This window comes from Schistocerca piceifrons, chromosome 3 (genome assembly GCF_021461385.2).
Source record: "Schistocerca piceifrons isolate TAMUIC-IGC-003096 chromosome 3, iqSchPice1.1, whole genome shotgun sequence".
NCBI lineage: Eukaryota > Metazoa > Arthropoda > Insecta > Orthoptera > Acrididae > Schistocerca > Schistocerca piceifrons.
In genome coordinates, this window is record NC_060140.1 from 158274782 (window position 1) to 158297916 (window position 23135).

A 23135-nucleotide genomic window follows, 5' to 3' on the forward strand; every position below is an offset into this window, starting at 1 on the left:
TAGGTTTACTTATGTTTCTTCCGTTATTGAACATCTTAACTAAACGCTAAAACTCGTTGTCTATGAATGGTGCTAGTAGGTTTATGTTACAGGTATCGTAGGTTATACTAAGCAGAAGCACTAAGAGCCGGACTGTTGTAACAAGGAAGACAGGCTAGTGCACTTAAGGACCTACAATTTCTAAAACTAATACGAATATTGTGGCGCATAAACCCATTACGTGTTCCCCCCCCCCCCCCCCACCAAAGTTGTCAATGGACTCGTAAAAACTTTATCTTTAGTTAAACTGATAGTCCTGATTAGTTTCTTGAGCCAGCCGTTTGTTAAATGGTGAGCTGAAATTATTCTTTTTATGGGGAAAATGTCATACTTGAAAATTCTTGGAATTCTTTGTACATATATCTTATTGTCAGTATTATTCTACTTTCAGCAGTCGAAGTTGTACAACAGAAAATGTCTCTTAATGCTTGTTATCAGAGTTTTATATAGTTTTCTGAACTTTCCCCCCAGTTTTCAAGTGTTTAAAAATTTTCACGAGACAAACATTAAACGTGTTTTTAAGGTAGGTTTATAAAGTGGCTTGGCACCTTACCATTCCCCTTCCGCTGTTACCATTTGAGTTAGTAATGTGCAAGTAGTTTCTCATCCGTGTGTCTGCCCTATACCTGATTCCACGCCATTCTCTATTAATGTGTGCTTTCATTGCCATCTTAGATACGGCTCTTGTGCCCAGTATTTCCTGTATCTTATCACTGCAATTGTGTAGCTCTCTTCCTTAGTTCTAGGTCCAGATGTGGCAAACCTACTATCACAAGCAGCGCCTTAGTTAGTATTGTTCTACACCAGCCTGTGAGGGGTGAACGGCCCCATTGCATGGCCCCTTAGCTCTACGGAATTCATCCTATTAGAGTTCTTTTGCCAATCTACGTTGACGATCCCGTGTACAAAATACTTTGCTACGTACTTAAGCGAATCAATAAGTACCCAGAGCTCTTGGTGCTGCAATACTGTCATCTACATCACCTTGATTTATACGACCGACGAGTGAGGCAATTCTGAAGTCCTGGCGTACGAGAGAAAGCTTTAAAAATTGCTTCTATACGTTTTGCAACAAACCACAATTCTCTGTATCTTAAAGATCCCAAGCTATAATGTCTTGAAAGGATAACGAACATTTACTGACACTGATTTTTACATTCCATTGCTCCAACTTTCCTCTCTCTGCCTCTCTCTCTCTTTTTATATGTATTCTTAGTCTGAAAACATATGCTCTGTTTCAACTTTCTTTACTATCTATAACACTTGTGAACACGTCTCAATTTCTGAATACATGTTACCATCACTTGTTAATGCATAGCGGTTTCTTCAGTATCCTAGTGAATGCTATTTAATATTGCCTCTTGGTAATAGTTGTAGGAGGTGTTCCTGACTAATTCAGCTACCTACACAAAGTCTTCAGGTACAATGGCTTCAAATGTCATCAGAAAAATGATATGATATCACAGTGAGAATCCTCATAAGACTACAGAGGAGGACAACGAAAATGAGATTGACTTTTTATAGTTCTGCGGCTCTGAGACGAGTAATACAAACGATCAGCTGGGGAGACACAAAGTAAAATCGATCTCCAGACTACTGTGAAAAATTCCGCAATAAAGGAGACCAGTAAAAGATGCAGCAGTTCACATAGCCACTAAGTTATACAAAACGCCTTATGAGTGTGCCCAGTTTTACGTTTTACAAACATTTCGCTTTGTAGAACAACACGTTATAGGTTTTATTGCAAACTGAACCCCGAAAAATTCTGTTTCATTGAGTATCCTCTTGTAAATGGTCAGGATATCAAACATAACGAATCTTCTATCATGGCTTACTCTAATGGCCGCTGGAACAGTGTAAATAAGAAACCCACAGAAATAAAAATCACTACACGCTCAGTAGGGAAGGAGGGAAGCAATCAGTAGTGACAGAGGGCTACAGCCCTGTGCTGAGTGTGATACAGCGATCGTCAAGTTGAAGCGGGCGCATCCAACGAAGAGTCAACTTGTACCAATATACAGAGATTACGTGGGCAACAATAACGCCACAACCGGCAGGTGAAGTGGGTAAGAGGGTACCAGAAGCCAATTAGCAGTCATTTCACTTGTCAGTGGCCAAGGAGTACTCGATCGAATGTTCGTGGTATGTAAACGCGGTTGGAAAGCGGAGAATATTTTAAGCACTGTTATCTCAGCGGGACTCTGCATTCTTATCCAACATGATATACGTTCGTCAGACACTTGTGGTGGTCCTGTCCGGCTGTTTACATGTATGGAAACATTGTCTATGCGATACTGAAGATACATAACAAACAGCCCGACCTTATGATGCTTTAATTCATCTCCAGTATTTCATATAGTATGAACAACGCCTCTCGCACCAATTGTAATCCCATAGTCAAAGGTAGGTTAACTAACGTGATCACTACACACCCATCTGTAACAGGCTGAGCCTATGGTCATATCATACGCAGCATTCGTATGTCATAAACGGTAAATACGCAAATGGGACAGCCCTTCATATAACGTTTGGCCGCTAAGTTAACAGAACGTGCAGTAGCGTATGAGGTACAGAGAGCGTGTACGTGTTCGTGTGCGTGTGAGTGTGCGTGTACGTGTGCCCTTCTCTCATTAACCATTTCTCGTAGCTGCTGTGATGCATGTTTTGATTCAGCTGGCATCATTGGACTGGCCATTACGGTGATGGCAGTAGTAACGCAGTTCTTCACGACGGGCACAATCGCCATGGCCAACCTGCAGAGTGTTGAGGTGCACCCCACGTGTCTGCGACAGATCGCAGCCTGTGTCGAGTGGACCGCAGCTGGGGTCGTCATGTCTGCTTTGCCATACGTGGCCCTCATGGTAAGTGAAGCGGAACGAGCGTGGCATCTATACCCCTATTTTCAATGTCTGTTACATGAGTGACCTCCAAATGTTGTCAGTTGTCAATAACCTAGCGACACAGACAGCAGGAGAAAAGTGATGCGCAGAGGAAAGGAGAGTAAAGGAAAGGAAATGAGAGTAATAACAACACAAACGTTTCGACCATAGAATATTGGATCAGGCTTTCTTGAGCAACGATTTCACGAGCACCATGCTTACTGCATATCATTCTCATTTTTTGAGAATTCGCATACTTATCTTCTCACACTTGTAGCATACTTACAGGTTTTCGGCCTACCTGCTACAGTGGTAGTCAGTTGCCACAGGAACGTATCAACAAGAATGACGAAACAGTGGACCATAAGACGCTACGGGAATTCGACGGAAACATCTCAGCCACAAAAGCTTACGTTGTTGTGCCTATCAAGCGTCTATGCCCTCTGCATTACTACACTGCCAACAATCCGGGCGCTGTTTTCTAGAGATATCAGAAAACACGTGCGTTCCTCCAATAACAGGTCAAGATTAAATGAAAGGCCCATATCACCTACGTTTCATCACCACAGAATCTTAGGTAAATTAAATGTAATGTATATATATATATATATATATATATATATATATATATATATATATATATATATATATATATATATATCAATGATGCCAGATATTCGCTCTCACCATTCCGCCTATCTTACCACTGCCGCAGTTCTTTAGGGGAAACTCTTCATTATATCGTGACCTGGTTGAGAACCAATGACGAGTTTATAATAAAGACCATAACGCATACGATCTAACGCGGTGCACCAACCTGGAAGGAACATACATTAGAGCATGAAGCCATCGAACTGTTTCTTAGGCAGTAGGAAATGTTCTCAGTACCCTCGCAGCGTTAATTCTATGACATCGCCCGCCGTTTCGGTGATATCCACCACTGAGTTCGTCAAAAAAGCCACTGACTGTCAGAGAAGTACTTGAGCTACTATGACCTTACTGATGCATTCGTGTTCACTACAAACGACGATTACATGTGATCCAACGACGTCAATCGCTGGGACTTAGTTTCCATCAAGGTGTATGATTGGAAACTTTGTGAATATTCGGTATAAGGTTGGCTCCGTCACAAAGTAACAGCATGTCGTTTGAAATGCCCTTAAACTCTGTATGTGCATTCCACTGGTAAGATCAGGGGAACACTGAAAATATCGGCGATATGCGCTGCTTGACTTGTTTGGAAACAAACTTGTTCCGTTTACTCATACTAGATGATATTAGAAACAGAAACGCCCACTTCACATTTCGTCCATAACCTCTCATTCAGTATTGTTCAGTTCTGTCACGGGTTTGTTTTTCTGGTGGAATTGGCTTCAGATTAACAGTCATACACATGAGTATGGGTAGGTTTACTAATTAAGAGTTGGCCAGTGAGTACTTTCAGAATGACGTCAAACAACACAATGGAAGAGCGGAACCATGACGCTATGCTGAACTTTCCCAGCAGCTGTGGAGTCACGTCATAGTAACTTTCCGTTTCATTAAGAGTTTCATTATAACTTGTGCGTTGATGTACGATCGATTTTGTATTATAGGCTTATTCTTTGTTGTGCAGATATTTGCACAGGAACAAAGGAAAGTAAGATAACAAACTGATGAAATAATAGTTTCATTCTCACTCTGCAGTTAGCCTCCGGAGACTACGGTACCCATATACGAGAACACTGAAAAATAGTAGTGAACAATGTCAGAAAATTTGGCTGTGTGATTCGGGGCATACTCCTATACAGCCTCTTCGTAGTAAGTACCCGTTTCAACGCACTGCTCAATACTAACCTATTTACGTTGTTCATACACGCCGGCATTTCCTCAGAATCACTGACGATAAAATCTCAACAGCTTTAACCATGGGATACAAACCGTGTAGGCTCTGGCGTGATCTTGGGCTTATTCGTATGGCCGCATTTTGGAACACAGCGGATTTCTATATGCAACGGAAAGAAAATCAGCCCTCGGTCACTATTTTTAACAAATTAACCTGGTTTCGACAATGCTAGGAGTGCCTTCCTCAGAATTTAAAACAAAGAATGGTCTATATTCTGCAACATGGTCACAGAATTACGACTAAAAATGTATGATAGAGCATAAGTACGGAATCGTCGTGAAAGACTGGCAGTACTTATATGTCATTTATAAACTAATAAATATGCCAAAAGGGCATTAGTCGTAAAGATATATAAGATAATGAAAACTGTGATGGTGAGCCACTAAGGGCTGGTGCAAGTACTGCCAGTCTTTCACGACGATTCCGTACTTATACTCTACCATACATTTTTAGTCGTAATTCTGTGACCATATTACAGAATATAGACCATTCTTTGTTTTAAATTCTGAGGAAGACACTCCTAGCATTGTCAAAACCAGGTTAATTTGTTAAAAATAGTGACCGAGGGATGATTTTTTTTCAATTGTAACTATTCACGGTCTCTGAACGTGCAGCCATGTACAAGAGTTTGGATTTCTATATTTGGTGCACCGTTATCTTGTTCTTTGCAGCAGAGGACGAGGAGGAGATTATTGATTAACGTCCCGTCGACAACGGGGCCATTAGAGACGGAGAACAAGCTCGGATTAGGGAAGGAAATCGGCAGTGCCCTTTCAAGGGAAGCATCCCAGCATTTACCTTAAGCGATTTAGGGAGATCATAGAAAACCTAAATCTGGATGACCGGACGCGGCTTTGAACCAACGTCATCCCGAATGCGAGGTGAGTGTGCTAACGACTGCGCTACCCCTCTCGGTTCATTGCAGCATTATTTAGAGCTAAAACGATATTCTTTTTCTCTTCTTCCTCAGTTCAAGGAGGTAGCTTACAGCTTATTTTGTCTACACAAGAACTACCCTAGCGGACATCATCGTATATCTTTCCTTTAGTTACTGGTCCATTACATATCTGAGTATGGTGTATGCTCCATTCTTTGTATACGCTTCAGCCATTTTGTTATCTCGTATTATATTTTTTCATCCAAGCAAAATATATGTCATTCTTTCCTTAATTGAAAATCCCTTACTTGCTCTCTCACAGAACATCCTCTCACTTTCCTTGAAAATTTCTCTTAAGCTGAATGTATCCTTACTTGTTCTTTCTTAGTTAATGTCCAGCTCTCACTCCCGTATGTGAGCATAGGTATTGCTAATATTTTTTAGAATCTTGTCTCTGTGACTTCACTGCATATGGGCAAATGTGCTATGAATAGTGCAACATATCACTTCAGTTTTCAGTTTTGTTTAAGTTATTGTAGTTACCATTATCATATTCATGAATTATATAATAGCAGAATAACTAAAATTGAGATACCTGTTCAACTTATTTTCCATTTAGCATTATGTTAGAAAGTACTTGGCATTTTTCTGTAAAATCTGCCACCTTGCTTATATTTTGCGAAATTTCCGATGTACAGAGTTTGCGTATTAAGTCAAGGCGATTTAGAGGAAATTGAAAAGTATCCCCTAACTTTCGCAGAATTATTTGGTCATGGGCAAAGAGTACAGTATTTGAATGCGTGCCTTAAAAATTAATTTCATTTCTCACAAAACTTCTTGGTTCCATTGCCTAATAGAGTCGTCAAGGTATATATAAAATAAGGTGGGTGAGAGACTGCACCCTTCTCGTACTAATATTTTAACTGCTGTTGGTCTGTTCTCTCTTTGCCTGTAATTATTAAAATTTCTTTATTGAAGGAGAAAATTTTCGTCACCTAGCATAACTTCTTCTTTCCATTATATTCTATAGTGCATACGTCTTCACTTTGCTCACAAGCTACATATACAAACCAAAGTACTCTCTCGTCTACAGAAATATTGTAGCCGCAGCAAGTTAGTCCTTTTGCTCATCCAGTAACAGGGCGTCAGCTTTTCTTCTCGGTATATTATTAATTATTTTTGCATATAATTCACAGCTAGTCTTCAGGTGACTTATATCTCTACAGTTTTCACAAGCATACACTATGCGACCTAAGGTATCCGGACACCTGGCTGAAAATGACTTACAAATTCGTGGCGCCCTCCATCGGTAATGCTGGAATTAAATATGGTGTTGGCCCACCCTTAGCCTTGATGACAGCTTCCACTCTCGCAAGCATACGTTCAATCAGGTGCTCGAATGTTTTTTGGGGAATGGCAGGCAATTCCCCATGGACTGCAACACTGAGGAGAGGTACCGATGTCGGTCGGTGAGGCCTGGCACGAATCCGGCGTTCCAAAACATCCCAAAGGGGTTCTATAGGATACAGGTCAGGACTCTGTGCAGGCCAGTCCATTACAGTGACGTTATTGTCATATAACCTCTCCACCATAGGCCGTGCATTATGAACGGGTGCTCGACCGTGTTGAAAGATGCAATCGCCATCCCCGAATTGCTCGTCAACAGTGGGAAGCAAGAAGGTGCTTAAAACATCCATGTAGGCCTGTGCTGTGATAGTGCCACGCAAAACAATAACGGGTGCAAGCCCCCTCCAAGAAAAACACGACCACACCATAAGACCACCACCTACAAATTTTACTATGGCACTACACATGCTAGCAGATGACGTTGACCGGGCATTCGCCATACCCATACCCTGACATCGGATCGCCACATTGTGTGCCGTGATTCGTCACTCCACACAAATTTTTCCACTGTTCAGTCCTCCAATGTTTGCGTTCCTTACAGCAAGTGAGGCATCGTTTGACATTCACCAGCGTGATGTGTGGCTTATGAGCAGGACAATGAGATCCAAGTTTTCTCACCTCCCGCCTAACTGTCATAGAACTTACAGTGGATCCTGATGCAGTTTGGGATTAGTGTGTGATGGTCTGGATAGATGTCTGTCCATTACAAATTACGACCATTTGGGAACTGTCGGCGGTCTCTCTCAGTCAACAGACGAGATCGTCCTGTACGCTTTCGTGCTGTACGTGTTCCTTCACGTTTCCACTTCACAATCGCATCTGCAACAGTGGACCTAGGGATTTTTAGGAGTGTGGAAATCTCGCGTACAGAAGTATGACACAAGTGACACTCAATCACCTGACCACGTCCGAAGTCCGTTATTTCCGCGGAGCGCCTCATTCTACCATCTCACGATGCCTATGGAATACTGAGGTCGTACGGAGTACCTGGTAGTAGGTGCCAGCACAATGCACCTAATACGACAAATGTATGTTTCTGGGGATGTCTGGATACTTTGGCTCATATATTGTATATAGATCTTCATTTATAGAACAATACTTCTTCCACGCTACAAGAAGCGGTTATCACACATCATTTCCTACATTATTGTAATAAATGCAATTGCCTCATTTATAACAGAAGTCCTGCACATCTGATAAGTCCTGCATTCATATTATCGTGTCCACCTAGTTTTCTATTCGTCATCTGTATTAATGCTCCTTGTATCTTCTCCTGTGTAATTTGTCCCCTTGGTGTATTATTCATCATCTTGTCTTATGATATCAGACGAAAAGGAACTCGGTGAGGACATAAACCGTCTAATCCTTGTATTTAAAAATGATGGATTATTGAACAAAATCAGTCCTTTTCAAATGGTTCAAATGGCTCTGAGCACTATGGGACTTACCTGCTGAGGTCATCAGTCCCCTAGAACTTAGAACTACTTAAACCTAACTAACCTATGGACACCACACACAACTATGCCTGAGGCAGGATTCGAACCTGCGACCGTAGCGGACGCGTGGTTCCAGACTGTAGCTCCTAGAACCGCTCGGCCACACCGCCAGGCAGTCCTTCTCAGAAAACGCCAACCCAGATCCGTTGAATAGTCGCTAGAGACTAGAAAAAAAGTTAAGCGTCTCTTAGATGGCCACCATTTTGGCTTTAAGAATTGTAAAGGTACCATAGAGGAACTTACGGCTTCGCGCTCGATAATGGATACAAGAACTAGAATTTTCCGACCTAGAGAAACCGCTCCACAATGTAAAACAGTGCAATGTGTTCGAACGTCTCAGAAAATCTGAGCTATAAGGAAATAAACGAAATACACAGTAGCAGTATGAACCATAAAGCAACAATAAGAATGGAATACCAAGGTCGAAGTAACTGAACTGAAAAAGGTGTGTGGCATGGAGATTCTGGAGTGTTATTAAATTACAGGATGACAGAACGTCAACGATAAGATTTGATGATGAGACTGGCATCTGCAGTGAGAGTGTAGGTGTATTAGATGACATACTGAGTGGAATGAATAGTTTATAAAACACAGATTGTGTATTAGGGTAAACAGAAGAAACACGAAAATAATTATGGCTATCAGATACAAGATAAGTCATAAAATTAGCATCAACATTAGGGACCCTGAAGCAGACGAAATGCACTTTGAGCCTGAAATAATGTATGACAACCAAAGCAGGGATGACGTAAAAGTGGTTCAGAACAGGTAAAGAGAGCATTTCTTTCCAAAGGAAGTCCACCTCTATCACACTGTAGCATTCATTTGAGGAAGAAATATCTGCGAGTGGAAGTCAGCATGGCATCATTCTAAAGAAGAGAAGCATGGACTGCAGAGAACAGGAGAAGAAGACAATGAAGCGTTTGAAATATCGTACTGTAGAAAGATGTTGAAAATTAGGTGGACTCATATGACGAGAAACGAGGAAGTATTCAGCAGTATTGGAGAGGACAGGAAAAACGGAGAATACTGACAGGATGAAGGGGCAGATTTTTAGGGCGTGTGTTGAACACATTAGAGAACTGGAGGGAACTGTAAGAGGTAAGAAATGTAGGGGTTGCTAGAGATTAGAACGTATTCAGCAAACAGCTGAGGGTGCAGCAAGCAAATGCTGTTCTGAGATGAAGAGGTTGGTACAGAAGAGGAAGTAGGATGGGCCTCATCAAACCAGTCAGGAAACTGATGATCGCCGTGTGGTTCTAGGCGCTACAGTCTGGATCCGAGCGACCGCTACGGTCGCAGGTTCGAATCCTGCCTCGGGCATGGATGTGTGTGGTATCCTTAAGTTAGTTAGGTTTAATTAGTTCTAAGTTCTAGGCGACTGGCGACCTCAGAAGTTAAGTCACATGGTGCTCAGAGCCACTTGAACCATTTATGAAACTGATGATCCCCCTCCCAAAACAGAAGCATACGATGTTCCATTCGTTTTATGGAGAATCATGAAGTACACCTAGACGACATCGTGTTCCGGCAGCCCAAAAGCTCTAACGGACTGTTGCACAATGTTAACGCTAACTATAGCCTAACCTATTCGCATTCATTTAAATAAACTGCTGCTCTAGTATAATAAGAGATAATGAAATTCACAGCAAGAAAATTATACCTACTAAGTATGTGGACTCTTTGAAATAAAATCTGGTCGGCGGCCGGTAGCCAAAGAGCTTCAGTCAGCGCCCATCGGGACCTCAGGAAAACAGCACGACCGTGAAGATAATACTCTTTAAATCCGGCTGTCGGCACAGTATGGCAACATCGTTGGCTGTGGCACTGTCTGGAAGAACTCTTCTCTTCGAATTGAAACAAATGAGCTTTCGGTCACAATTTTTAGTCTTATAAGAATGAATGAGACATTACCGAGGTCATGAGTAAAATGGTAGCACAGATACAGTGTATTTCACTTTCTGTCACGCCGGTAACTACAGGTGAAACCTAAAAAATGTTTGGAAATTATTTCTTGGCAGGCTGTCTGCGTTGACCACCACATCCACCAGAGCTTTCTGGAACCTGTTAGCTCGGAAGCGGTAGTGTCTGCAACAGAGGCGATGCGATCCTTCGCCCTGTGTCGAATCATCGGTCTGGATAGTATAAAATACTTTACTATTGTTGATAGATGCTCCTTATAAAAGTCTGCGACTTGCATTTGATTCTCATTGGCAACGGAGGCAGACGACCTGTCTTAATGCGAAGAACGTGTATTACACTAATATGGAAGTCATTCATATAGCTAAAAATTGTTTCCGTATATTATGGTCCAATCAGAATACATAAATATGTTGATTAACGTCGTCGTTAATACTGGAGATCTCGTTTATTTTTGTTTTAGAAGCGATTCTTCACGCAAGTTTTCTTCCGGATTTCGTATGTTTTCGCCAGTCCGCTGTGAGTATGTGTAGTGTAATGGGTTTTATGTTATTATTTGATTCTTTACTGTAAATCTGTGTGATAAACTGTATAAATATATTGCAGTGCTTGTTCTGCAGCACAGTAGGCACACTACATATTTTCTGATCTAGTTATGGGTTCATGGCGTTTTTGAAACTAGTCTAATGATATTTAAGGTATATAGTTAGATGTAAACCTACAAAATTGCCATTTCTGTAACCACCCAGAGTGGAAGGACGTTGCGATCGCAGCTGTCAGCAAACGGATACAGGGATGCCTAATTACTATTATATACACTCCTGGAAATGGAAAAAAGAACACATTGACACCGGTGTGTCAGACCCACCATACTTGCTCCGGACACTGCGAGAGGGCTGTACAAGCAATGATCACACGCACGGCACAGCGGACACACCAGGAACCGCTGTGTTGCCCGTGGAATGGCGCTAGCTGCGCAGCATTTGTGCACCGCCGCCGTCAGTGTCAGCCAGTTTGCCGTGGCATACGGAGCTCCATCGCAGTCTTTAACACTGGTAGCATGCCGCGACAGCGTGGACGTGAACCGTATGTGCAGTTGACAGACTTTGAGCGAGGGCGTATAGTGGGCATGCGGGAGGCCGGGTGGACGTACCGCCGAATTGCTCAACACGTGGGGCGTGAGGTCTCCACAGTACATCGATGTTGTCGCCAGTGGTCGGCGGAAGGTGCACGTGCCCGTCGACCTGGGACCGGACCGCAGCGACGCACGGATGCACGCCAAGACCGTAGGATCCTACGCAGTGCCGTAGGGGACCCCACCGCCACTTCCCAGCAAATTAGGAACACTGTTGCTCCTGGGGTATCGGCGAGGACCATTCGCAACCGTCTCCACGAAGCTGGGCTACGGTGCCGCACACCGTTAGGTCGTCTTCCGCTCACGCCCCAACATCGTGCAGCCCGCCTCCAGGGGTGTCGCGACAGGCGTGAATGGAGGGACGAATGGAGACGTGTCGTCTTCAGCGATGAGAGTCGCTTCTGCCTTGGTGCCAATGATGGTCGTATGCGTGTTTGGCGCCGTGCAGGTGAGCGCCACAATCAGGACTGCATACGACCGAGGCACACAGGGCCAACACCCGTCATCATGGTGTGGGGAGCGATCTCCTACAATGGCCGTACACCACTGGTGATGGTCGAGGGGACACTGAATAGTGCACGGTACAGCCAAACCGTCATCGAACCCATCGTTCTACCATTCCTAGACCGGCAAGGGAACTTGCTGTTCCAACAGGACAATGCACGTCCGCATGTATCCCGTGCCACCCAAAGTGCTCTAGAAGATGTAAGTCAACTACCCTGGCCAGCAAGATCTCCGGATCTGTCCCCCATTGAGCATGTTTGGGACTGGATGAAGCGTCGTCTCACGCGGTCTGCACGTCCAGCACGAACGCTGGTCCAACTGAGGCGCCAGGTGGAAATGGCATGGCAAGCCGTTCCAGAGGACTACATCCAGCATCTCTACGATCGTCTCCATGGGAGAATAGCAACCTGCATTGCTGCGAAAGGTGGATATACACTGTACTAGTGCCGACATTGTGCATGCTCTGTTGCCTGTGTGTATGTGCCTGTGGTTCTGTCAGTGTGATCATGTGATGTATCTGACCCCAGGAATGTGTCAATAAAGTTTCTCCTTCCTGGGACAATGAATTCACGGTGTTCTTATTTCAATTTCCAGGAGTGTAGTTCTAGCGCAGCGCTGCTGTGTTAATAGCTATGTTCTCTTCATCACTATTCCTCTGACTTTCGGGCTACGTGACGAACAAAACCCACATTCGTGTCGGTGTTGGTCGAGTCTAAGCTTTTTATAGGCATTTCTGTAGTGACGTGACTTATAGCTACTGAAGCCGCCATCCATGACCATTAACAGAGCTCAATGAGTTTGGATGGTGAAAAGGCTTAATGTGTGAAGATTTTGTTCAGATTCGATTAGAGAGTATCTTCCAGCAATTTGCAGTTCTATTAAATAATACGATCAATTAGAACTTGGGAGGGAACGTCGAGACGCCCTCTCTGATGGGAATATTGGTCCCTTCGCCTCATAATGCACCTCTAAAGTAACAGTTGAAGTATGGCATTCCTGGAGGTCAGATATCAAATTTCGTGAGGAGTACATAGGGAAAGTCATCAAAGCGGAAAGGCAATGCCAGATGAATTTAACTTAACAATTCAGAACAACACGAGGAAGTAAATGTTCTATCAGAGGTTTGCCGAATATTTGAAAAGCTCTTGCCAGTTATATCTGACGATTCCTTAGATTATTTTCCAGTGACCCTTTTCATTGTTGTTCCTTGTTATTCGTATAGCAGACCACTATTGCTACTCACACGAGGTATTAGATCGAGGTTAGACGAAGGCCTACTAACTGTATTCGAAATCAAAAGTGAAAAATTAAACAGTCACTTGATTACTTGGAATTCCCATGTTAATTTTCGTAGCTAAATTAATAAAAGCGAGAAGAAATCCTTCTGTATCCATTGGCATAACTCATTCGAACAGTCTCCCATTTAAAACTCTAACACTATAATCAACTACTGAACCGATGGAAAAAAATGGTCATGGTTACTAATTCATAGCTATCTGTTGTTGGGGCAGGGTCCATACCACAAATTCGCTTGTTGAGTAATGAATTACAACGAAAATTTATCTCCCGTCACGGTGTTGCAACAGAAAGCATTGCCTAGTTCTGCTTGCATCGCAGAACTCGCGGTCGTCCTTTCTTTTGCGCTGATCACATTGTGCTGAAAACGAGAAGCCGAGATAAATTTGTATGTTCCGTAAGGCAAATCATCCAATATTGGTTCAAATGGCTCTGAGCACTATGGGACTGAACTGCTGTGGTCATAAGTCCCCTAGAACTTAGAACTACTTAAACCTAACTAACCTAAGGACAGCACACAACACCCAGCCATCACGAGGCAGAGAAAATCCCTGACCCCGCCGGGAATCGAACCCGGGAACCAGGGCGTGGGAAGCGAGAACGCTACCGCACGACCACGAGATGCGGGCACATCCAATATTCCACCCTCCCAGATTCACTGGTCACTTGCATCGATACGAGATAGTGATTGCATAGCTGTTGAACTGTTGCGATTAACCATTGAACAAAAAAAATTAACAATAGCAAATTAATCTAAATGGCGTTTCTTGCGTTACTGCAGAAGGTTGACGACGAAATGTGCTTACTAAGATAAGAGGCTCATCCTTCCATTGGCCGAATACAAAGGTTTTCTTGGGATGTTTTTATTGAATTCCATACTGATTCTTAGTACAGTAAAAAAATATTGAAGCGACACAAATTGGTGGCCCAACGAGATATGAACCAACAGCTATCCTTGTCTTAGATCACATGACAAGCATGACTCTATGTAGTAAACATTACATTGCTTCGTTCAGCTGTCTGCCATCGATCTGGTTGCTGTTAACTAAATACAAAAGCAGTTGAAATTTAACAGTGGAAGAATCTAATACCGGACAATTAAACTGAGTATTTCGATATATAAATGCAATCACTTATTCAGTGATGAATAAGTGATTCGTCTGGATGAAAAGACAATGTTGCGAGGCTCTAGCAGGATGTCCCGGAAAGTAACTGAACGACCATGTGGTTTCAAAAACCCTCAGCAGTGTTTCCAAGTGATGACTGCACCAGAAATATTAAGAACTTCATGGAGGAATCACAATGTCCTTACTAATATCTACAGAGTGCTCCAGCCAGCCCTCAGTGGTGATGCGCTACCAGACGCCGATCTAATGTAAGACATCGTATCGACAGACGATTACACCACTGAATGATAGAAAGTAGATATCTTAGGTGTTTCGTAATAACTCAAATCACTTAAGAAACGTAAGTCTTCCGGTCCAGATGGTATACCAATCAGGTTCCTTTCAGACTATGCCGAAACATAGCGCCTTCCTTAGCAATCATATACAACCGCTGTCTTGACGAATGGTCTGTTCCTAAAGACTGGAAAGTAGCACGGGTCACACCAATGTTCAAGAAAGGAAATAAGAGTAATCCATTGAATTACAGACTCATATCACTGACCTCAACTTGCAGTATGATTTTGGAGCATATACTGTACTCGAACATTATGAATCACGTTGAAGGAAATGACTTGTTGATGCATAGCCAACACGGACTCAGAAAATATCGTTCTTGTGCAACACAGCTAGCTCTTTATTCCCATGAAGTAATGAGTGCTGTCGACAAGGGATCTCAGATCGATTCCATGTTCCTAGGTTTCCAGAAGTCTTTTGATACTGTTCCTCACAAGCGACTATTAACCAAATTAGGTGCATATGGTGTATCGCCTCAGTAGAATGACTGGATTCGTGATTTCCTCTCAGAGAGGTCACAGTTCGTAGTGATAGACGGTAAATCAACGAACAGAACCGAAGCGATATCTGGCGTTCCGCAAGGTAGTGTCGTAGGCCCTCTGCTTTTCCTAATTTACATCAATGATCTAGGTGATAATCTGAGGAGCCCCCTTAGATCGTTTGTAGATGAAGCTGTAATTTAGCGTATACTAAAATCATCAGAAGATCAATTACAATTACAAAATTATCTAGAGAGAATTTCTGTATGGTGCGAAAAGGTGGCTTGGCACTAAACAAAGAAAAGTGCTAGATCATCCACATGGGTACTAAAGGAAATCGGATAAATTTTCGGTAAACGATAAATCGCACAAATATAAGGGCTGTCAGTTCGACTAAATACCTAGGAATTAAAATTACGAGCAACTTAAATTGGAAAGACCACATAGATAATATTGTGGGGAAGGCTGCGCTTTATAGGCAGAACACTTAGAAGATGCGACAAACCCACCAAGAGACAGCCTACATTACACTTGTCCATCCTCTAGTGGAATATTGCTGCGCAGTGTGGATCCTTACCAGGTGAGATTGACGGAGGACATTGAGAAAGTGCAAAGAAGGGCCTCTCGTTTCATGTTATCGCGCAATAGGGATGAGAGTGTTACTGATATGTACATGCGAGTTGTGGTGGCAGGGATGAAACAAAGGCGGTTTTCTTTGTGACGAAATCTATTCACGAAATTTCAATCACCAACATTCTCTTCCGAATGCGAAAATATTTTGTTGACACCCACCTACGTAGGGAGAAATGATCATCATAATAAAATAAGAGAAATCAGAGCTAGATCGGAAAGATTTAGGCGTTAATTTTTCCCACGCGCCATTCGAGAGTGGAATGTAGACAAGTAGTATGAAAATTGTTCGATGAACCCACTGTCAGGGACTTAAGTGTGAATTGCAGATCAACCACGTAGATGTAGATGGTATGCTTACTTACCCTGCTCATCTTTGCGGCTAAAGCTTATTACATAAAAGCTGAAAATGTATACAATACAGCCTTGTCCGAAAGGTGAAGGAAGAGGAAGGTACTACACACCACTGACCTCGTGATAAGATCCGCTCGGTTTGTATTACGCATTTGTGTTGGATAACCGAATAGACTAACTTTCGCTTTCGGTTAGTGAGTGCATGTAATGGCATCAGTTTCGTCGTGTATAATCCGTGCTGACGTTACTGTGATAATAAGAGAGGTAAAAGACTCTGCGGCTGGGGCCACGTCAGATTGCGAAAAGTCAGCGTCCAGGCCAAGTGGAGCGCAGCCCACATCAGCAGCAACTGCGCCACTGGCTGCCACACCGCCAGCCACCGGAGGTCTCGTCTTTGGCGGCGGAGAAGGAGAGTGAAGTCGGCAACTCGGAGGCAGCAGAGACGTCAGCAGCAACATAGTCTCTACGTACACGTCAGTAACAGCACAGTAAGGGCTACGTAACTCATCCACTCATTATGAATCATGGATGAGGCAAAGAGTGATTCATAGATTCCGCAAAATCTTGAGAGCACTCTGAAATAAATAATGTACACTCGGATGATATTACAATATTCTGATGAGGAATACCGCGTAAGCGCATAGGTTACTGCCGCAAAAGTACTACAGTTGAAATACCAAATGGTTCAAATGGCTCTGAGCACAATGGGACTTAACATCTATGGTCATCAGTCCCTTAGAACTTAGAAGCACTTAAACCTAACTAACCTAAGGACATCACACAACACCCAGTCATCACGAGGCAGAGTAAATCCCTAACCCTGCCGGGAATCGAATCCGGGAACCCGGACGCGGGAAGCGAGAACGCTACCGCACGACCACGAGCTGCGGACTAGTTGAAATACCAACTAACTCGCTGGGGAATATCACACGCAAAGCGGACAGGGAGTGTAAAATATTTAGAGAAAGGAAATGGCAAGCTTAGGGAAGAATCCAAAAACAAGACGGTCCATAGGTCCACTGGTGTAGCAGCCACTACACGTTCAGGCGGTCGCCTCAGAGTAAAGGATTGAGACCACACAATCCTAGGAAGGTAGAAGACTGCCATCAAATCGAAGAACGTGTAATACCCAAAAGAAATGTAGACCCGTGTGACAGCGATAATTGACCAGAAGAACGAAAAGATAACAATCAGGAAAATGAATACAGGAAACAAGGTAGTCAGGTCTGAATCAGAAACAGAAGAGGAAATCAGGAAGCTGAAAAAAAATTCGAAGCTCAATCAATGAATCATATGCGAGCCACATAGGAAGCGTGGGGCGAAAATGATAGTACATGACGTCCCACTTACCTTGCTGGAAAGTCAGTTAACAGAGTTACTGTACGAAAAAAACTTGGAGGCAATTACAGATAGCAGTTCTTAGGAAAAAAACAAAACAGTTTTAAAACAGGACACGGGATCAGATTAAATTATGCACTGGAGTAAATCCAAAAGTCAGAGAACAATTGTTTACGCGGAAAAAAATATAGCTCGGATATCGACCAACCACTATGAAGGACAGTGTTGCATCAGCAAATACCGTGTCACAACTCTGGGCACATGGCAAAGTACTGTAAGGAAAAAAAGACATGCTCCCATTGTGGAGAGTGTGACCAACTAAAAAAAGAACTGTAAAAGTACATAGCGAGCTTCAGTGTGCATTCCATGTGTGAAATGGTAGAAATCATTCAGCCAACGAGGTAAAGACTGTGTGACGTAGCAAACGCTCTTAGAGCGGGAAATTCGAGGAACCGCATATGGATTCTGAACTATTGTGTATTCGACTGGAGAGCATCGCAGGAAACCACAGCGTAATTACAGACACAGCAAAAATCACGTCGACAATCGTGGAAGATTAGGCACTGTCCAAGAAGAAAACGATTAAATCAGAGCCCACTGATCGAATGGATTATAAAGTTACATGTCATCTTGTAAGAAAGAGAAACCTCCATCAAAAACAAAGTGATACGTAGAAAGAGTCTAAATACGGTCGTCCAGTGTGACGTTCAGAACAAGAACAGATATAGCGACACAAACCGAAAACGTGACCGATAGTGTAGACAAGGGTGATAAAGTGATGGACAAAAAAAGGCCTTTAGTAACAATAGTGGGGAGAAGGAGTGAAGTTTCTGGAAATGGCTAACAGGAATGGAAAACAAGAAATGGACCGCATGCCTACCTCTACGCAAGGGAGACTTCAAGAAGGTCACAATATCAAATTGAGAAAAATTGTAAGTGCAATAAATACAAGGCGTGACAGCACGCAACCCATTGGAGTAGCGGAGTGTGATAAGACGTAACAGACTAAACAGGAAGATGATGAAAATAAACAGATCAAAAAATCTACAGATGGCAACAGGAATTACGATAGGGATACAAACAGTGATGGACATGACATGAAAAATTGAAGAAGTTCATGGTCAAATCTGCAGCCTGTACACAAAACCAGCGAAAATGTAATGAGACAGGCTAAATTAGAGGATTTTCATGTGTTAGCCATAACAATAAGACAACTGGTTATGCAATGTCGTCCAAAAGGCTGTACCATAAATATCCGTCTTAAAAGAAGTTGATCACATTCAGCTCGGTGTCAACTACTTTCCCACAAAACCAAAGGACCTTCAGACTCTACTTGATGTTGTCTTTAAGGGGAGACAGAAGACGATATTGAACACCTATACAGGCAATTAGTGATAACACATGGCTAAATTAGATGTGACTAAAGCTTACACTGGTATCATTAGCTATGAGCTCACTAGGTTCCCGTGCCATTCACTTACATTCAAATCGAAACCGAACGTCAATGGAACAGAGACAAATTATTAAAATCGGCCAGAGAAATGCGATGCGCAGTACTATGGTGATGCAACAACGTAGGTAAGTGTTATAAGAGTTGGACCTAGACATACTTGTCATACAGTAGCCATATTCCAGAAATGAGTCATTAACCTACATGCCATTAGGTCGGCTTCTAATGACCGTTATTGTGGTGCCACATAAAGACATAACAATGACAGAGATACATCAGCTTTGTGACGAACAGGCGGTGATAGTAGAAATAATGACTGCTTAAGGGAAAATTTTAAGTGAGTATCAATATTTTCAAACGACACATAGAAAACTTAAAAACAACGGCATTACTGGGTCGACACGACAGATACTTTTCGTAATGGACGCAAAATCAACATTGTGGCATAGCAGACTCTGCCTTTAGGACATTATATAAGAAATTGGCTAGCTTGTCATGAATAGGGCACTCAACCCACCTGCTGTCCAAAATCGCGCAGGTGTGGCAACAAATATAGGTATCACACTCTCAGACTAGAAAGTCAGCATAGCGCCTTCCTTAGCAATCATATACAACCGCTATCTTGACGATTGGGCTGTTCCTAAAGACTGGAAAGTAGCACAGGTCACACCAATGTTCAAGAAAGGAAATAAGAGTAATCCATTGAATTACAGACTCATATCACTGACCTCAATTTGCAGTTGGATTTTGGAGCATATACTGTACTCGAACTTTATGAATCACATTGAAGAAAATGACATGTTGATGCATAACCAACACGGATTCAGAAAATATCGTTCTTGTGCAATACAGCTAGCTCTTTATTCCCATGAAGTAATGAGTCGACTAGGGATCTCAGATCGATTTCATGTTCCTAGGTTTCCAAAGGGCTTTTGATACCGTGCCTCACAAGCGACTATTAACCAAATTAGGTGCATATGGAGTATCGTCTCAGTAGTATGACTGGATTCGTGATTTCCTCTCAGAGAGGTCACAGTTCGTAGTGATAGACGGTAAATCATCGAAAAGAACCGAAGCGATATCTGGCGTTCCGCAAGGTAGTGTCGTAGGCCCTCTGCTTTTCCTAATTTACATCAATGATCTAGGTGATAATCAGAAGAGCCCCCTTAGATTGTTTGTAGATGACGCTGTAATTTATGTTAGCAATGGACTTACAGCACGTGAACGTAATTTCATTTACTTCACAATTATAAACGCACAAAATTACATGGACACTAACTGGGAGAGAAGATGCTGGTTGTGGTAAGAGGTACCCTCCGCCACGCGGCGTATGGTGGATTGCGAAGTATGTGTGTAGATGTAGATCCTAATCAAGCGACTACACAGTCCACGCAGTGTACATTGGGAACTTAAACGCAGAATTAAAGATACAAACATTTCAAGGTGGTGGATTTGATGTTGACTCCAAAGCGGACAAATTGTGCGGGCGCTGGATATGGCTAAGACAGAGCGATCCCAACATTCGTTAGGAAGTCACAAGGATTTAAAATTCTCTGTAGTCCCGCAGACAGTCCTTAAGACGTAGAGCAAGGCAGGCGTGGGGATACTACCAAAGATCTTCAGGGGAAACAGGATGACAAAGATTTTCTATCGAGCAGTCTAACAACAATATAAAGGACAAATTCACGAAACAAGAATACAAAAATTTTACGCATATGTTAAGTACCAAATGGTAATAGATGTTAGGTGCTTTCCACACAGACTTACAACAAATAGGGTTCGATCACACACTGTATTATCAATCCTGATAAGATCCGACTTCACGAGGACAACAGACTTGAAAATGTCTGTACAGTAGCTACTCAGAACATTGTTGCCAGACGATATAACAATGGACGATACGGACTTCCATTAGCATCTTCGCTCTGTATTACTAAACGAGCAGGTGAATAACTGTGTTGTTATCCCATTTGCCCAGGAGGAAGTAAGACTGGCAGCTATGAAATTTTAAAGAAGAAGAAAGCACCAGGACTTCATAGATGCTGGCAGCAATGTTGTATTAGTTTGTGAAGCAAATTCTGTTATATATAACCATGTTGCTATATCTTTTGCAAGGTCAGGTGTCTTGAAACAGGACAATCTCGAATATTATTACACTAAAAAGGGGGAAGACAAAGACCCAAGACACTAGAGATCTTACAGGAGTATCTGTTTGATAAATACTCTACCCAAAATAGAGAAAAAGCCTCTGACGGACCACAGACAGTTAGTAGGCATGAGACACTTGCAGTATGATTTCAAAACAAGGGAATTCTCCAGGGACGCTAAATGCACGCAATGAATATTATGAATACCTCACACGACAAGTATGTCAAACTCATAATGTTTGATATAGCTGCGGCATTTGATAACTTGGATTGGCCTCCCTTCCTCCTAAGACTGAAACAGATGGACTGTCGGATGCGTTTGTATAACAGTCTCCGAGATTACTGCACAGACATGCAGGTGCATGGAAAGAAAATTGCGGAAGACGTTACAAAATGTTGCCCACAGGGCTCTGTCTCTGGTTCAGAACTCTGGGATACTGGCCGTTAATGAATCAGCCTCAGAAGAAACAATCACTAGAGTCCCTATCGCCTACGCAGATGAAGTACTGATTAGAGTATCTGCTAAAACAAGAGCTAAATTAGAGGAAAATACTAGGGTAGTTCTTGAAGGACTGAATGACTGGAGCATTCAGAACAAACTAACGATAGCAGCGCACGAAACAGTTTATATGTTACTACAAGGAACATTATCAAGAAGGAGAAAGTCCACAATCAGAATAAATGACCAACCTATGAAAGGAAAAACAGTTTATAGGTAACTTGGAATTAACATCAAGCAAATCTTCCATCCACATGTAGAATTCGTCTGCAAGAAGACATTAAAATTACTAATAGCATAGCAACAATTGGCCGAAAAAACTTTTAGCTGCCAGTAAGTGCAATGAGAACGTACCACAACGCTATCTTGCTTGCTATTGTGGGCTACGTGTCGCGAGTTTGGGCTCAGAGCCATAAAGGTAGGGACAGCACAAACTCTACGGTGAGCAGAGAGGATTACACGCCTGCGCCTGACATGCGGGTATAGAAAATCGACCGAGGCGCTGCTGGTGATATTACGCTTGCTTTCTCTAGACCTGGCAGTGAGAAAGAGAGGTGCACAACATTGGCTCAAAAAGCGAGAGTATGATAAGGTAAAAGAGATACTGGGCATAAGAGCCGTATTGAATAAGGAAAGAAAAGTATGCATTGATATAGAAATGCAAGAGATCTGGAATAGGACCGAAACGGGGAGAAGAGGTTACCAGTTCCTTCCTAATATAAAGGGAAGAATAAGAATGACATACTTCCTTCCAACGAAGGGAGCTGTATACTACCTATCGGGATACTGTCAATAATGCACTTGTGAATGTGGAGCGATCGGTAGTTCGTATGACATCGCCAGGGAGTGTTCCATTAGAGAAGATGTTATAGACCATGACCGGAGCGCATTTAGAAATGCAACAGACTGTAATATAATAGGGTATGACGAGTTGAGGCGCAAGCTGTACTCTCTCACAGCTATTATATCAGCTTACGAACTGCAAACTTACATGCCTGAGAGACAACCAGAAAGAGGCGTTACATCATGATAACGGGATTCGCCAGGGCAGCATACCCACCTACAAGAAGCTTTGGAAGCAGGGAGATAAAGACCCTGAGGGAGAGCCAGGTAGGATTGCCTGAGACCCCATTCTCTAAGCCTTTGGTGGCACAGCAGCGCAGGCCTGTAAGCCCTGAATGGCACTTCAGCACGCCCCAACTGTCCTGACGAACGCGAGATACACCTTGCCTAATACCGGGTGTAGTAGCGTGGTGTAGAGTTGTGCCATGTGGTACAGTTTTGTAGTAGTGTAATCCAGAATTATAAATTACGAAATTTGTGATCTACCAATGCTGCAT

General features: G+C 42.7%; 1 protein-coding gene across 1 annotated transcript in view; it reads left to right on the forward strand.

Moving 5' to 3' along the window:
* Positions 1-23135, forward strand: part of LOC124788477 (carcinine transporter-like) — a 114400-nt gene that overhangs the window by 68390 nt on the left and 22875 nt on the right. The window contains exon 7 of the mRNA XM_047255747.1: positions 2713-2900. Coding sequence (XP_047111703.1) covers positions 2713-2900 — 188 coding nt within the window. The remainder of the gene's footprint in view (positions 1-2712; positions 2901-23135) is intronic.